This window comes from Zea mays, chromosome 9 (genome assembly GCF_902167145.1).
Source record: "Zea mays cultivar B73 chromosome 9, Zm-B73-REFERENCE-NAM-5.0, whole genome shotgun sequence".
Lineage (NCBI taxonomy): Eukaryota > Viridiplantae > Streptophyta > Magnoliopsida > Poales > Poaceae > Zea > Zea mays.
In genome coordinates, this window is record NC_050104.1 from 120,960,029 (window position 1) to 120,977,884 (window position 17,856).

General features: G+C 46.9%; 2 protein-coding genes and 1 pseudogene across 3 annotated transcripts; 1 reads left to right on the forward strand and 2 right to left on the reverse strand.

The window, feature by feature from the left end:
- Nucleotides 1–206: 206 nt before the first annotated feature.
- On the forward strand, nucleotides 207–5,649 carry LOC103638936 (transcription factor GHD7). Its single transcript, XM_008661727.4, has 2 exons — nucleotides 207–1,091; nucleotides 2,895–5,649. The coding sequence occupies exons 1-2, from the start codon at nucleotides 558–560 to the stop codon at nucleotides 3,186–3,188; spliced, it is 828 nt and encodes a 275-aa protein (XP_008659949.1). The 5' UTR covers nucleotides 207–557; the 3' UTR covers nucleotides 3,189–5,649.
- A 480-nt stretch (nucleotides 5,650–6,129) lies between these two features.
- On the reverse strand, nucleotides 6,130–8,612 carry LOC103638937 (VAN3-binding protein). 2 transcript variants are annotated; one of them, XM_008661729.3, is made up of 6 exons: nucleotides 7,974–8,612; nucleotides 7,481–7,874; nucleotides 7,220–7,369; nucleotides 7,053–7,102; nucleotides 6,884–6,941; nucleotides 6,130–6,783 (listed from the first exon to the last, which is right to left on the reverse strand). In XM_008661729.3, the coding sequence occupies exons 1-6, from the start codon at nucleotides 8,280–8,282 to the stop codon at nucleotides 6,551–6,553; spliced, it is 1,194 nt and encodes a 397-aa protein (XP_008659951.1). In that variant the 5' UTR covers nucleotides 8,283–8,612; the 3' UTR covers nucleotides 6,130–6,550. The 2 variants fall into 2 exon arrangements, with proteins under 2 accessions (XP_008659951.1, XP_008659950.1); XM_008661728.3 differs by having other exon boundaries at nucleotides 7,481–7,895.
- Nucleotides 8,613–12,110: 3,498 nt separating this feature from the next.
- On the reverse strand, nucleotides 12,111–13,376 carry LOC103640233 (UDP-glycosyltransferase 72B3-like; annotated as a pseudogene).
- Between the last annotated feature and the right edge of the window lie 4,480 nt (nucleotides 13,377–17,856).

The following is a 17,856-nucleotide window of genomic DNA, read 5'->3' on the forward strand; positions in this document are numbered from 1 at the left end:
CCATTGTTGTTTTTGCATTTTGTGTAGCAGATTATATGTGAAAAAAAAGCACTCAACAAAAAAAAAAGGCGTGGTTGCACAGAACCACTCAAGACGACGTATTGCTTGGCAGGGGATGGCCATTGGGGAATCGCCAAATGATCCTGCCTTTGGAGGGACGAGAAATTTGGCTCCGGATCCTCCACGTAAGAATCCCTCCCATCCTCATATCTCTTGCTCCCCGCTCATTGGCCGCATCCGCATCAGCATCACGGCGCGCGCGTACTTATTCTCCCCCGCCCGCCCTAGCTGATCTCTCTCTCTCTCTCCCTCTCTTCGTTCTCCTCCACACACCGAGCCGACCGAGCACATCATCATTCTCTCGCAAGGCACCGCGTGTACGAGCTAGCCAAGCGGCCGGGGCAGAAGCAAACAAGCTCACACAAACCACACGCGGAGAGCCAGAGGAGTGGTGGAAGGAGGAGGAAGAGCGAGGGGTCAAGGGCTCAAGCTCAAGAGAGAGCGAGTGAGTTCACTCAACGTGCGGCGGCGGCGACGTCCTACGTCCTACGCACAGGATGTCGGCGTCGAGCGCCGCGTGCCGCGTATGTGGCGGCGTAGCGGAGTGCGCGTGCCACGGCCACGGCGCCGGCGCGCGGTGCGGGGCCGCCGTCGCGGACCTCAACCGCGGGTTTCCCGGGATGTGGCACCAGCACCACCAGCAGCCGGAGGAGGAGGAGCCCAGCGTCGCCGGCGGTGGCGCGGCGGCGGGGCTGCAGGAGTTCCAGTTCTTCGGCCACGACGACGACCACGACAGCGTGGCGTGGCTGTTCAACGACCCGGCGCCCCACCTGCACCGCGGCCCGGCGCCGGCCGCGGGCGCGGCCGGGAACGGGGTTGTGGCCGAGGCCGCGCAGCGGAGAGCGCCGCTGTTCGACGGGTACGCGCACGCTCAGTACGGCCAGCTGCCGGGCCACGGGCTCATGTTCGACGTGCCGCTGGGCCGGGGCGGCGACGACGACGCGGCGGTGCTGGAGGCAGGGCTGGGGCTAGGCGGCGCCGGCGCCGGCGCCGGCGACAGCAATCCAGCGACGACGTCCAGCGCCACAATCGTGAGTGCTTCGATTATCCATCTCTGTGTCCTCAATCGTCGTGAGTCGTGACCCCCGTCGACAAGTCCAATAATAATTTCAAAGCTGATATGCATGCGATTCGTGTTACGTGGTTGTGCACAATTGCGTGCGGTTAATTGCTTCATATGCTTGAGAGGGAGATTTAAAAGATCGAGCTACGTACGTCCTAATTTCGCTAGCTTAATTTGCATTGTACTATACCCAGATTTTAATTTGGCCGATAACACAAGTGATTATTGGAAACGTCAAAAAGCCGCCAATTTGTGGTCCAGCGTCACTCCGACTAGTAAGGAGTAGGACTACGTACGGAGCTAGCTAGCTAGTCCAAAACAGTGCACCGTCACGACTATAAGTCACAGTCCTGTCTTTCTTCTTTCTTCCTTCTCCTCTTCTACCTTTCCAACTCAATAGGATAAAAGTCACATTATTAAAGCCTGACTTTAGGCCTATTTATTTGAAATTATAATCTATCCAGACATATAATCTAATATATTTTAAACTAAGTGTTAGTTCAAAATATGTTACATCATATAATCTTGACAAACTATATGTAATCCCAAACAAACGAGCTCTTTGTTTATATCAACGAAATTCCTGGTAATCATAAGATCTGCATCAAGCCATCAACGCTTATTAGATCGGACAGCTCTACCTATATATCTATCAAACCATCTATCTATACATCTATCTATACTAAGAAGAAGGTACAGAAATTGCAAAGCCATGCATACACATTATAATTTACATTTACAGTATAGTATAAGAAGATAGAAGGGGAACAATCGCGGAGAACATCATCAGTTAATTGCAGTTATACTTCATTTGTTCAGTGGCTAGTGAGAACACTAAAATTAAGCTAGTATGACAACATGACGGAATTTTGATTGGGTTTACAATGATGCACAAATGAAGTGGAACAAGGTCCTTGCCCAAATACAAGGTTTTTCTTTTTCTTTTTCCTTTACCCTTCAGTGTCGCTATCTTTCTGACAACATGCTGATAATTACAAAAACTGGCAAATACAATTTTCGTTCTTTTCTCCCTTGCTACCGCTATTTGTCTATCATTGTGCTCACGACGGGCCGTGAAGATAACCCTGGCCAACAGGCAGCTACTCAATTCTCATTTCATGTGGTTCTGTTCTACGTACAATATTGATCCCAACTTCTCATCATTTCTGTTGAGTAGTACTGTCATCTCTTTTTTTTTCTGAAAAGGATTGAGTAGTGTTATCTTACTGAGTGCTGCCACACTGTAACCAGTTTCCGAATATAACAGCAAGTTTAATAATACAGCTGACTTCTGACGGTAAAGATCATTGCAGCCTGCTATTTAGCCAACCTATATAATAGTTAACTCTTCACTATTAATGCATGATTCTACCTCACAAATTTTTTTGTTCTAATATCCGCTTCTCCTGTCTCTACTCTTCTCTTTCCTCCACATAAGCATTTAGACAACTTATATCATCTAAACAGAAGCGATGTTATCTTACTGAATGTTGTCATGGCCCATAGCTCATCTCAAAAGCAGGAATCCATGTGAGAGAATTGGATCTGGGTCCTTGTAATTTTATTCCATTATTTATGATCAAATTAAGATGGCGCTACATGCATCTAGGAATGTAGTGGGTTCCTGAAGTGTTATGTGGGTCAGCTAGTCCAGTTCGTCATTTCTTCCCCTACATGGCTAACAACATGCATGTTGGAGTTTACATCCGATCCCTACACATGCATCGGCGGTGCCTTATTATGTTGGATCGACACGTACGTCCTTTTTCAGATGTCCTTCTGCGGGAGCACGTTCACCGACGCGGCGGCCAACGGCAGCGCAAGCGGCGCCGACCCGGCAGTGGACCGGGAGGCGAAGGTGATGCGGTACAAGGAGAAGCGGAAGAGGAGGCGCTACGAGAAGCAGATTCGCTACGCTTCCCGTAAGGCGTACGCGGAGATGCGGCCGCGCGTCAAGGGCCGCTTCGCCAAGGTGCCCGACGGTGATGCTCCCGCGCCACCAGCGCCGGCCGCTGCGGGGGGCTACGAACCAGGCCGGCTCGACCTCGGATGGTTCCGTTCATAGCAAACACCTATGTCGGTCACATCATTAGCGGACTCCAACGGAACCCCGGCCCCCTCCCCTGCCGGGCATGGAGTGCCCCGGCGGCTTTCCCTCGCCTCCATCGGCGCCCACACGGTGGCCCCCTCGTGGGGTGAGACAACCAAATACTCCCGTAGAGGGACTCTAATCTCTCTCTCCACTAATTAATTGTATTTAGTGTAAAATTAACTTTTTAGTATAATTAGCAGATAACAATGTGTATTATTACGGTACTATAAATATGATAGTATTTTTTAAAACTTCAAAAACTAATATATATATAAGTCAAATAACTCATTTAAAGAGTAAAGGTGAGGGAATGGTTGGAGAGAAGAAAAAATAGGAAGAAGAATGATTGAGAGGGAAGTATTTAAATACGAATAGGGGGATTTAAGAGGGGGAATAGTTGGAGATAGCCTTAGAGCATGTCCAATAGTTATGTAAACAACTTCCTAAATATGAATTTAAGAAGTTTTCGGGGAAAACTCTTCTCCAACATATATGTAAAGCAGGTCATTTAATTTACAAACTCCCTACAAAACACAATTTCAGTCCTACATTTACGAACCTCGTTGGGACTCCCTACATCAATGTTGGTTCTAGATCCATCACGAAAACCATATTTCGGCCACCGTTTTGTGTCGTCCTACCATCCCATTGACCACAAATCTATCTCCAGTGTCATGTGTTATCTTCATGCTATCGTCGCGACCTTCATCAATAACTTCGACCTTCCAAGACATTATAGAAGGTGTTGATGTGCTAGCTCACTTTTTAAAGCATGTTCACTTTTTTGTTGACGTGGACAATTTTAAAAGTTAGCAACCAATAAATAGAGAACTATTGGAGCACACATAATTTTCTACTCTTAAAGTGATTTAGCAACTTATTAAATCTATAATTTAGGGTGCTAAATTTACATAACGAGATGTTCGTGGGGTATATGTATAGTCAATTGGTTAATTAAGGGTACGAGATAAATACGCACAAAATATTAAATGTATATGCAATCGATGCACGAGTACCCAACTCTAAAGAATATATATATATAATGCAATTAAAATAACGAAAAGTCATAGAATGTTTTTTTAAAAAATACTTACTTTATTATTTATTCAAAATTTTATGTTATAATTTATCCTATACTAAATTATACAAAAATAAAATTCTATCTAATAAAAAGGACTAAAATAATATATTTTCTTTTTTATTTTTAAATATAGATAAATTAGAGCTTAAGATTCAATATAATGAAGTACACTTTATTTAGATAAAGTTTTTTGAAGTTGTGATTTTCAAGCGACAACTATTCACCTCCTCTAGGTGACTATCACTTCTTGACTTGACCAGTGCCATATTCACTAGCCTCTATCAAATGTCATATTATGTTGCATGCATCAACCAAATCAACTTAAAAGCTTAAGCTATTTATGGTTACATGCAAACCTATAAAGGATAACTATCACGCTTATGTATCAGAGAACAACTAGGTTTCAAGCAAATTAGCAAAAATTTGTTAAAACTCTAGACTGAAAAAGATCCCATTGGGGTGAGAATAATAGCAAGTTGTCCTAGGTCGCCCACCAAATATAGTGTGTCGTCCTTGTTAATGGATCAAAAGAGTAGTTGCAACATCAGGTTAGAAAAGTAGTTCAAAAGTGAAGACATGATAAAAGTAGACTTGTAGATTGATTTGATTGGCTTCAGTTCAATGAGTCATGGTCCTTTATATATACATGGTGGGATTTTCTTATCTAGTGGAACACCAAAACCAACTAAAATCGTGTCAAAATGCATTTCTAAACTTGAACTAGTACGAGAAACCATTCTTAGCCGACTTTTATAACTACTCAAATCAATTTCTATGGTATGAACCTTCTCAAACATTAATTTTATTTGACATGAAATTAGGTGTTTTATATATGATTTTCGATCATCTTACCAAACCTCACATGACTAGGATAGAACATAATTAACCAAAAACTAAATGCCAAATCGAACTGATCAAGACCGAGACCAGATTTTTGGTCACTAGTTGAATCCCAAGTCTATACTAACCGGTGTTGAGGATGAATCGACGCCTCGTCCAGATCCGATAGGAAGTTGAGGATGGCCGCGATGGAGGTTATTGTGGCACCACTAAACCCTAGTCGCCATGGTAGAGGCGAGCGCAGAGCAATATGAGAGTCGGAAGGAGACGCTTAGGGATGGGGCTGAGTAGAAGCTTAGGTAGAGAGTCGAGAGTCTGGAGACGGGAGTCGAGACTTGGGGGGGAATGAATCGTCGATTCCAAAGTGTTTGTGATTTCTTTTTCGTTATTCTCCCTCACGGCCAAAATATTTGTTTTGAGAAGTCGTCTATTTTAAATTGTAATTCTTTAGCTTCTAAAATGGCTAAACTTTAGTCACTTTGCTTTAGCTCATGAGATCCAAAATGGTCTTTAGACTGAACATGTTCGGTCCTAAGTTTAAAATTTAATTAATTATTCTCTGTTTTTAGATGGCCGAATTTCTAAAATGACCTTATGACATTCTCAATGGAAGTTCCATACTGATTAAATATGGTAACACATCATCATACTTGTGATATGGCAGTGCAATTAAGAGAAGAGATATAGAGAGAGTTCATGGGATATGGTAGAGTTTCATGTGGATACAAGTTATCTAGTTTAAATCTGATATGGTAGCATTGGAAAATGAAAATAGTGTATTTAAACTCATCACTATGGTTGTTTCATGCACATTTAATGGTGTGACACATCATAATTTTTGATGATATGGTATAGCATTTAAGAGGATTGAGTTTCATAGAATGAAATCATGTCAACTCGTTTCCAAGTTCTTGAAAACCGTGCTTCTATTGGCTATTAAGTTGCAATACTTAATTGGTATGTTAGCTTATGAAATAGTGAAGTGAACTATTGTATTGAGACACATTGTTTCATTCATAGTTTCACAACATTTTTATGATATGACAGTGTTAGATACAATGCTACGAAATTCCGATCGTGAATAATTAGTCCGAACAGCTGATGGGTTGAAGACCGAACGTCCACCCCTCTAGGCCTAACCGAACTTAATTAAAACTCGGGCTAGCTGTTTTTTTTTTTCTAAAAAATAAACTGGGATCAGCGTCCTCCCAACGATTTTGATTGTCTGCTCCGGCCCTTTACAAAACATATACTAATATATTCCGTATGTCTATCACTATAGATGTTGTATAGCATGTCAGTGACAAGAGTACGACCAATATATGTTAATGTACCCCTCGCATCGCTGATGCAGGAGCAGCAGGACACAGCAATCTGCTGCTACCATGAAAGAGGGTTATATACTGAGACTGCACTAGCTGAGTTTTACTAATCCCAGTTTATCCCCTACTCGGTCATGCAGAGCCGCCTGACGAAGCAGGTTCTGCACGTCGTCGATCCACTCCTGCTTGCTCGCGTTGCCCTCGCACTCGAACTCCACTAGGCCCTGCGCCGTGCTGAGGCCAAAGCAGCAGCATGTCTCCTCTATGCAGTCCTTCCCTGGCTCAGCCCACGTCGGAAGCTCGCTGTATACGCCGTAAACCACGCCTGCACCGGTCTCAAGCGGAAAGGGTTAGTACTGAAACTGAAGTTCGCAAACTACTGGTCGGCTGGATCCAATGTTTCGGTAGCAGATGTCGGGACCTACTCTTGTTCTTCTTTGTCAGCGCGCCTCCGATGTGTTTGCTTTTCAGCTTCAGTATCACCTGTTGTTGTTGCATATGCATATGTGTTGTCAGTACCTGTGCATCTCTCTCTCTCTCTCTCTCTCTCTGCTAGTCTGACCAGTGTTTGGAACTGAACTGAACGATGCTTACCTCTGACCTCTTGTTGATGTAGATACATACTCTTATCTTGTGCAAACCCCCTGCACCATCAAGAACGAAACTCTTCGCCTAAGCTTTTTTCGACCATGCTTCTGTAGTTCTGTGCTTCTCGATCCTGGTTTCCGTAGCTGGATGCATGTTCCGAGATACGAATTTACCTTTCCTTGCGCGTTTCAGCAGCGCCCCCTCCTTGCACCAGATGTCCGGGCTCCACGAATTCGCGGCTTTCTCGTACGGGAGCAGGATGCTCGCGTTGCTCCTCGTCTCTCGCTGCGCCCTCTGCCTCAGTGTCGCCGCTCCTCGCAGAGCTGGTCGACGCGAGCCAAAAGTGCACGGAAGCTTAGCGTCTTGTTTCAAGAATCGGCAGTGGAAAACCTGCGACGCGATGACACAGCTCCGTCGGACTGCGTAGTGCGTACCGGTCGCTGCGGCCGCCGTGAGCGTCATCAGATCGCCGGGGCTTCTGACGCCAACCGCGGCCTGCACGGCGGCGGCCACCTGGTCGTGGCGCGCCCCCGCGTGCTGAGCTGCCTCGACGCAGTGGGAGGCCAGCAGCTCGGTGGCCGACGCCATGGCTGTCGCCATCTTGGTAGTGGTAGCCTGGGCGTTGGAGCTCGTGGCCGACGCGACGGCGGCGACGGCGGCAGCGACCCGGGCCACGGACACCATGGCGTGCACGTGGGCCTTCTCGGCGCGCTGCTTCTCCTTGCTGCTCTGCTTCGCCCGGCGTGTTTCCCTGTGGTGGACCTGGAACCACTTGCCGATCGACTGGTGGTGGTGGCCGCTGCTCGTGGAAGACCTTCTTGCGGCTCTCTGTTTGTATGTTTTGCAGTACTAGCACCAAGAATCAAAACAAGACATAATAACCAAATAAAATCACAAAGAGGATGAAGTGAGATTTCAATTGATTACGTTCTGCTGATGACACGGTAGAGGAACGACGGAGGACGTGGTGGCGAGCGCAGACTGCTCCGGTATGGTCACCTCCGGAAGCCGGCTCGCCGCCGCAACGCTGCTCTTCTTGCCTCCACCGAGGAGAATCTTGGAAATCTCCGACGCCGACACGCTCCACGACCGGGAGAGGTACTCCATGGGCTCCAGCGGCGTCTGCGGTGGCGGTATCGACGGCACCGCGTCGTCGGTTTCCTCGGCCACCAGCTCCAAGTCCATCATGAAAGCACCAGCAGCGTCTCTCGCCTTCCAGCCTTTCTCCATCGCCATCCTAATTCCTGGTTCTCAGATCAGCTGCTCCAGCTCTGCGTGCCTCGCGTGTCTTTGCAGGTCACTCACTACTACTCACTAGTGATGGTTCTGCAAGGTGTCTGCGAGACGGTGCCGCGTACTTATAGGGGGGTAGGCACGCACGAAGCACAAGGCCAGGCCGCCAGGGGTTGTGGAGCCGCCGTGCTATGGCAGGCAGGCAGAAGGAACGAGAGGGGGAACACGAGGCTGACAGGCTCCTCGCCTCCTTTTCTACCCTGTCGATCGACGACCCTGCCCACTAGCTGGGGCCTGGGGGTGGCAATGCCAGTATAAAATACACCACCCATGTCGCCGTTCTCAAGCGATCTGTTGGCAGCAGGTGAGCTATCTCGGACCTCTGATGGTGAGGCTCCCATCCGATGAGGGAACCGGAGGGATTGGTTGATTGGATTGGCATTTCGGCGGTTGTTAGAGGGGTGATTCTAAATTCTGCCTAATATCTTTAATCATTTTAAGGTAGCGTTGAACTCAGCTCGTTTTAAAACGTTATTCTCTTGAACGTGTTCTTTTTAATTTTTTTTCTTTTTCCTTTTTTAGGTTTGAGATTTATATAGATAGATGGCTTAGCAGTTAACACAAGAATAAAAGTAGTTATGGCTACACAATAAAAAAATTATAGTATTCATCATGTCCTTCAAAGTTTGTGGTGGTCGATTCATTCTCGTCAGAGCTTGAATTATGTTGGAGAAGAGTTCTAGATAATATATGGTACCAGAGCTGCATGAGTCAAGGGTGGATCGTCGCACTGCTCTGCCAGAAAGTGGTCATGGAAGGTGACGAGGTTGCTATGTCTTGCCCTCGCCAGCGTCGCACAAGAACGAGTCATAAGGTTAGTATTCACCGCACCATCGCAGAGGCATCTGCCGGCGGGACTCAAACCCCATACTCACGCGTACCAACTATGTAGGCGAACTTGGAGGTGGCAGGATGGTGGTATCCTATCGAGTCAGAGGAAGATGAGGAGATCGTCTACCGCCATGACCGCTTGGCATATTCACCACAATCTCGTGCTTCATGTTGCCCAATATGCTAGCAGGTCTTCTAGAGAGGGTGATTAAGAAAATCCGCGTCAGGATCTAGCGGGTGAGCGAGGCCAACGCACAACAACTCTGTCATGAGTTAAGCACCTTGGTGTGGAAAGAGGTGGAGAAGGTGAAAGATTTTGTGAACTATATCATCGGGCTTGCTGATGATCTGCATCTACCTGAAAATAACGTCATTGATGTTGAGAACATGAGGTAGTGCGGAAGGCTCTGCAGGTCGTGCCAGAGCATTTTGCTCAGGTGGCGATTTCCGTCCAGACCCTACTCGATATCAATAACATCTTCGTCGAGGAGGTGATCGGTAGGTTGCACGGTGGCGAGCAGTGGTGCAAGCCGACATTCGTCATCGACAACAAGGACCAAGTGCTTATGTGTGAAGATGATTGACTCGTCGGCTCAAGCTCTGTAAGTCTAAGGAGAGAGACGACATGAGTAGTGGGCACGACAAAGGCGAGAGTTTGTCTCCGCATCGCGCAACACTTACAACAAGGGCTAGTTTGACGGTGGACAGGATCCCAACCGGGACCACTGCAAGTGTTGGCAAGCCTAAAGGCGAGGCCCATGTCGCGCAAGCGGAAGAAGACTCGAAGCTCACATCACTAATTGCCTAAGTCGTTGTCTTCCCCAATGCGTCGCCGTCACCACAAGCCTCTCTAACTCTATCTCCGTCCGAGCGGCCCTTACGCGTCGTTGGGGGAGAAGTCTTTGCGCAGCTCAATGGTGAGATGGAGCCCGACGATAGCCTTATGTACCTCGATAGCGGGGCAACCAATCATGTGTGAGCCTCACGAAAGGTACCGTGCAGCACCTGTTTTTTATACTTCCTCCGGTGTCTTATTAGTTATCGTTTTGGACAAACTTTGAGTCAAACTTATAAAATTTTGACTATAAATAAATATTTTATTATGTAGTTTTGAAACATAATGTTTATATACACCTATTTGGCTTAACAAGTACTTTTATAAAAGTATAAATATATTAAGAGTTTATTTGTATTTTAACAAAAAAAATATTGGTCGTCAAAGTTATATTTTAGAGACCGTGTCGCTGTCCTAAATGACAACTAATAATACACAGGAGGGAGTATTAATTAACGGCGCGGCAGATGCGGTGCGTTCAAGCAACATGACCATCATTACGAATTCAGAGTCGTCCAATTGTTTGCAGTTGCAGCAATGTGGACATTGCTTGGAGTTAGCATTTGTGGTTGTATTGGACGGTATTGCCTCCTTTTTTTTGTGTCAACAAGTCTTGTTTTCCAAATCCTAAAATCCACAGACCACGCATCGTCAGGAAACAAAATTTCAGATATTTTCGTCCGCGACAATCTTGATGGCAACGCCAACGATAAGGAGCGCTCAAGCATACTATATATTATGTGGTCTGCATCCGGAGAGACCAGTCGGTAGTCAGAAGACGTACGTCGATGACAAGAAAAGACCCATGGAAGCTGGACAGTGTCCGTTCGGTACTGCAGCACGATTCTGAATTCTCCGTCCGTTGCGCTGTTCCCCGGGTAGCGATAGATAGGACAACAAGGAGCGCTGGACACTGTCCCCTGGTCTTTGTCCGGCCGTTTGTCCGGGCTCGCTGGTTTTGTTTATCCAGCTCTCGTCCTTCATTATTCCATGGCTTGATCTTGATGTTTTGTTTATCCAGCTCGCCTTGCTCTTGATTGCCTCTCCCTCCATTATCCAACAACCAGGCAGGCGTGGAGCTTGATGCCTGCCTCTCGATGTCCTTGTCTCGTGCAGGTGCAGGCCCATCGCTTTCGTCTCTGCCGAACGGAGCAGGTCACCACAGCAATAGCCAGGTGTTAGCTGAGAACAATGGAAATGCCTCTCGCGTCCATCATTAGTGGACGGATAGAAGATGGCTATTCCTACTAGAATCAACAGAGTACACATGCGCGGCGGCGTAAGCGATCGGTGCCAATTGCCGTGCTGATAGATGTGAATGGGATCCGGATAGCTACTCTTCTGCTACTGTTAACCTTTTTTCTGTGTCATGATGTGTATTGCTTTGTCTGTTCCATCCTTAGTTGTGGGGCAAGGGCTCAAGGCTAGCACAGCGGGTCAGTTCAAACTCAGTGGAGCAGTCAAGGGGCTTTGTGCCTTTTCTTCGCTTTCTTCAGATTTGTTTTCCTGTTGGTGTGGCTCAGCTTCAGGCCTTCAGCTCAACGGCTGGTAGACTTGAGCACTAGCTACGACCTAAACAAAATAATAACGATAATAATAAACAACAGCACTGGCTGTTAGGTGCCAGCGAGCGGCTCCCGTACCCGGATGAAACATGGTTTTGCCTCGGCCCACCCCAATCCTGTCCACGCGCCGGCTGAGCAAGCATGGATAGATGATGGGTTTCGGCGGTGCCAGTCGGGCATGAAGACTGTCGAGAGGCCAGCCCATGGACAGAAGATCGGTGCCCAGGGGCGAAGCCAGGATCCAAATTTAGGGGGGCCAAATTAGATTAGGGGGGCTGTTAGAAGCATTTTTTACACTATTTACATAAGAATTAGCTTAAAAAACTAACATCTCCTATAGAATTAGGGGAGCATTATGGGGGACATTGCCCCCCTGCCGTCGCCCCTGTCGGTGCCTACTACTAGGGCTAGATCGAGCTCGAACTAACTCGTTAAGTTAGCAAGCTGTCTCGGCTCGGCTAAGTAGAGTCATAGAATTAGTTTAGCTCATTTGCGAGTTCGAATTGGCTCGTTTAGCTCGCGAGCCACAACAAATCTTTACTACTCTATTAAGAGTGGAACGAAGGCGTCCACACCCTCTGTGCCCCCGCCCCCGCTGTCTCGCATTCGCGTGCCCCCCGCTCGCAGGTCCACGACCGCCCCCTTCTTCCCCCACACGGCCACACTCTGCGACCGCCCCACATACCATTCCCCCACCCCGCCGTCGCGATGCCTAGAATACTGTCGGGACCGGTGCCCGTGCTCCATGCCTCCCTGGGCGCCCTCGCCCTTCCGCTCCCGCTCGCATGCCCCTTCTGCTGCTCCACCTCCGCCGGGCCCTCTCCGCCCGCGCCTCGACCGCCACCGACGACGCCGAAGGTAGTCCTGGCCCTGTCCGCGTCCACAGGGGGTGAGGCCGTGCCCCCGCCCCCGTCCCCCCTTGCCTTCCGCCACAAGACATCCGCCAAGTTGGCCTACGGGGAGGTCGCCCCCGCCCCGCTTCTTCTTTTCCCACGACGCCTCTCCATCGCAATCATCGCGCTCCCGGCGCTCCGCTTCCTCACGCTGGAAGAAATCGATGCTGGTGCCACTATTGAACTTGGACTGAAGGATCAGCGGACCGACATGGTACGGGTGGCCAGTAGGGCTATGTTGGATGGCACAGCGCCTCGGTAGCCTCAGGCTCGACGGCGTCGAAGGAATTGACGAGGATAGCATCGGCGGCTTCACGCAGCGCACGATGAGGCGCAGCATCACCGCGTACAACGAGTCGGACTGGTCCTGGAACGACAAGACAATGTCGGGCCCCGAGATGGGCACACAGCCAGGCAGGTGCACCGGCTCGGCAAGGTCTCGGAACTCGTCTGGCATGGAGGCGACCAGCTCGGGGAGGTGGACGACAAGTGAGAGCACGTGGAGGTTCATGGGCATGGAGAGGCACTGCGCGATCACGCTGGTGTCACGTGCGGCGGTGAAGAAGGTTGTCCCGAACTGGTCGGTCACGAACACGACGAGGCGGGTGGCGTCGCGAAGCTCCATGAACAGGCCCGCGAGCATCGGGGGTGATTGCATGCACTCCTAGGTCATGAGCGTCTCGAAGACGGCGGTGCAGGGCAGGTCGGAGAGGTCAACGAGAGGCATTGCCCGTGAGGTGACGTACGGCGGCAGCGACGCGAGAAATGCGCGTTGTGTGGCCGACGCAAAGGTGATGAGCGTGGTCGTGATCCCGCGCCGCGCTGCTAGGAGCTTGGCCAGCTCCGCCAGCAGGATCAGGTGGCCCATCCCTGGCGTGGCCAGCATGGCCACGTGCAAAGACCCGGGCTTCATGCTCGGTCCAGGATTCCCAGTGTCGATCTAGAGGGGACTTTTCTGAGTGGTTCCTCTTGCGACGGCGGGTGGTCTTGTGCTCACAGTCACCATGCCACAGAGTTTTGTTTATAGGTGTGGTGTGTTTTATACGCGTGCAGAGGATTGCTATTTGTATAGTCATGCTTTGATCTTATTGTTTGTCTATATAGCATGGCCGGAAATCCATTGATTTGTGGTAATAATTCTAGAGATAACTACTCTTCTGTGTCACTTGACCAACTCTCTTACCCACCAGATGATCTAAAAAGTCATATCTCTTTCCATTGTTCAAATTTGGGATATTAATTCTCGAGTGTCGATTCACATTTCTTCCTTTTGTGAACAGGTTGTGGACCTCGTCGGGAATGCTACCATGGACACCAATAAGACATGCATTATATTGCTATGTCTATGGTTATTGTTTTTCAGTTTTGTTGTTTTGGATTCTTTCGGGTGGGGTACAAGTGTGGATCCATGTCATGCACATTTTTTGTTTTGGGGGAATTTACATTTTTTAACCTTGAAAGGTGAGAAGGTTGATTATGATAAAGGTAGGGACTGTGTGAACAACCATATTGATAACAATTCTGATTAGTTTTTCTAAAAATCGTTAAAATCAGCAGGTTCTTTTAGGATCTTTGAATACTTTTGGTTCACGAACTAAAAATTTCTCTTCAGGTTCCTGTTCTGGAGACTCCTAAGAGCACCTCCAAGAGGCGACCAAAATGCATCCCAAAACCCAAAGGTCGGCTTTGAATCGAAACCAACTGGACCTTTTCGTGTTCTCTTCTGTAGCAATGGAGCACATAGCCAAACAGTATGCAGTTCTTTATCTCAACCTTCAACTAAGTTGTGCCCTAAGAATTGTTTTGTTACATTAACAGGAAGAACGGTTCTTTTTTCCCTTACAACACAAAGGGGAAGATAGATAAAATGCATATAAGTTCTATAGAAAGATGAGCTAGAGATAACTCAACGTCAGCTTGAACTGTTGACATTTGCTTTACATGGTATTTTATTGAATATTTACTAATATTGTTTACTCTTAGTTCATAAAGCAAGAAGTTTCCTAGATGTCATTAAAGTTGACTAATGGACCATGAACTGAACCTACTTTGAATATAAACATTTTCCACTTAATTGCGTAAATAAAAGTATTGAAGTTTACTTAGCAATAGTGCAAAACTATGTAAACTATGTTGAGATGCATTGTACATTCCATTTCATACAGCTCTTACACAACAGGATCATGATAGTTTTTTTAAGTTGCGAGGCGAGTGTCACACCCGGCTTTAAGGAACAAAGCCAGGTGCATCTCATACATGCGCCAAGAAGACAACATATATAATAACAGAGTGTATAGAGATAAATGTCATAAAACATCAGAGTATTTATTACATAGCGGAAGACTTATTACAAAATAAAGTAATAAAGATAAAACGAACTAAGGATCGTCGACGCCAATGTCAACTGAGAAACGCCACCTAGATCAGATCATACTCCTCGCCTTGTGGCTCCTCCTGAACCACCTGCTCTTCTCCTGTGGGGGGGTGTGAGACAGCAAGGGTGAGCTCACACATGATCATAGCTCAACAAGTTGTGGGGAACCAGTGGACATAAACTCACAAAGGTGTGAGTTCATGTGATGTGTAAGGCTAATCAATGATAGGGGTTAAAGCTGAGCATTGCTTTTAAGTAGTTGGTCAAAATTTTATTAGCAATTACTAAGTGTAAGTAAATACCAAACCATAAGTAAAGTAATAGAACAAATTAATAATAAACCCATGCAATGCAAATGACAAAATTAAATTTAAGTTCCATAATTTAAACATCAGAGAGTCCTGAGCTGCTCATGACCGTGAGCTCGGCTAGTATACCAGTTTTACACTCTGCAGAGGTTGTACCCTTTACCCACAAGTCATGCTACCCATCTGCCAAGGGGTCGCGAATCCCATACACCTCTACCTAGGAAGCACAGTAGGGCAACACTACGAGGCCTTTACAAAGTTCCACTAGCTTCCGAAAACCCGCTACAGTTTATAGGAAGTTCCAATGCAGGGTTCTTGCCTGACCGCCATCGCAGCAAAATCAAGCAAGGACCTCCCTACACTGACCACTCCCCTACTGCCCTTGCCCCTTTCGGGTAAGGTAGTCTTCCACTAGCTTTCCTAGTTAATCAGCCAAGGGCGTCCCATTAAACCCTTGTGGTGGCACGTGGTTCTCAAGTTAAGCTCTATGTTCCAATTAACATTAATGATCTCAACATGAACATAAATAGAATAACAAAAGAATTGGGAACATAGAGGTAATAAATGATTATCCCAAAACCAGGTAAAGCATTAGCAAACTACCCAAGTGAATCAGGGGTAAACAAGGTAATGAGATAAACAATCTAGGATGACCTATCGGGTCCCGTCAAAATTAACCTATGCATGAGTAAATGATATTAAAGAACATTATTGGGTAAAAAATGATCAAGGGCACAACTTGCCTTCAATGAGCTCCTGCTCAGCTACTTCAACCTGCTGCTCACCAGGATCCTCAGTAACGGGCTCTTCTACTCACCACAATACAAACAAACACAGTGCATATAGAGAAATTAACATTACATCAAACATGTGAACAAAATATACAGTAATAATCTACATATTAAAATAGACTCCTAGGAACAGAAATCATAATTTTTGGAGTTATAGAATTTAAGTTATGGATTTTCAAAGGTTTTATGTGTTTTAAATAAGATTAAGTGTGAGATTAATTTTTCTTACTGTTGTCATGATAAAACAGAGGTTCTAAGTGATAGAGAATTAAATTACAAAAATTTAGAAAGTGGAATGGATTAATTTGGACTAAAAATGGATTTTCTATGATTTAAGCAAGTTCTAGCATTTATTTATCTATTAAAAATCCATTTATAAATTTATTTTCTCTGATTTAATACTATTCTGGACTGGGCGTCAAATTCTGGTAAGCACAGGGGTCTCTGCGCAAGATAACCTAGACTCAGAGAACGGTACCTCTGGATGGCGGGTTTATTCATGAATAGCACGAGGTCTCTTTTGTGAAATGTGCGGCCGAAGAGGTATCTCGTTTTTACAGCCGTTGGATTAAAATCAAGGGCTAGGATTATATCTCCCATATAACGAATCGTTACGCAACTAGGGCCATTGGATCTGGGATCTACGGACGATGGCCCGCCATACCCTAACCAAATCAGAATGGCCCGATTCCACATCTACGGCCGCAGGCGAAACGTTACCCAGGTCAAATCTTCATCGCCCACGACGCATCCAACGGCGCGCGCGTGTCTCCTTTCTCTGTCATTCCGACTGCGGAAACCAGGACACGCACCATGGCGGTGGGTCGCCGGCGCGTGCAGGTCCCCGGCCCCTGGTGACCGAACGATAATGCTAACAGATGCTACGCGAAGCGGGTAGTAGTGTGAACGTCATGGTGGATGGCTTACCGTGGCTTTGCACAAGAACGAGCAGCCTCGCACCGTCGTCGTCCAGTTCGGTCTTCAACACACGACGAGGGAGCCCAGTCCTCCCGACGACGAGTCCGCGATGGAAAACTCCCAGACGCCCAGCGCATAACTCTGGCCGAGCACCGCCCCACCAGCCCGGCGCAAGCAACACGGCAAAGGCGGACTGCGAATCTCTCTCTCTCCCTCACCGGCGAGGCTCTCAGGTGCAGCAGCAACACCCGAGGTCGGATCCCGTCCGTGGTGTGCCGGGAACATGAGTAGGAACGGCGGCTAACAAGAGTCTTCCTCGCCAAAAGGGCGACCAGACTTATAGAGACGGCGGAATCTGGTTGGCGTTCCGTGGAGCTCGGCGAGAAGAACGGCGAGGCTGTTGACTCACATGCAAAGCGCTTCCCAGGCCCACGTGTCTGTCACATGAGAAGAGGCTAACGGCTTCTGCCCTCCAGTCAGCGCCGAGGAGGCCAGGAGTGGGCCGGCGTGGGGTGCTTTTCAGCCCAATTGGCAAAATGAAAGCGCAGAGGTGAGCAGAGCTGGGCCGAAATCGATGGTCCGCAGCCCAGGTAAGTGTTTCGTTTATTTTCCTTTTTCTTTTCTTTCTCTTTTCTTTTTAGATTTTTTTTAAATTCATAAAGTCTAAATGTCATTCAAGTTCAAACTTTCTGGTAGATTTGTTTTCTCATTAATCATTCATCCTAGACATGGTATGGATAAATTTATCTATTTTTAATATTCATTTCATGATAACTAGTGCTCTCTTTCCAAAATTCTAGAATTTCCCTTTTAGATTTTAAATTCTATTTTGGGAATTTAATTTATTTCTTCTTCAAATTATTTTTTTGTCACAAAATGCAAACAAAACAAAATCCAGCATGATGCATGATTTAATTGAGTGTCTTTTGTTATTATTATTTTTTTGTGTAAGTAATGTGTCCACATGAAAAATGATAAATAGTGGTAGTACATATAGATGTA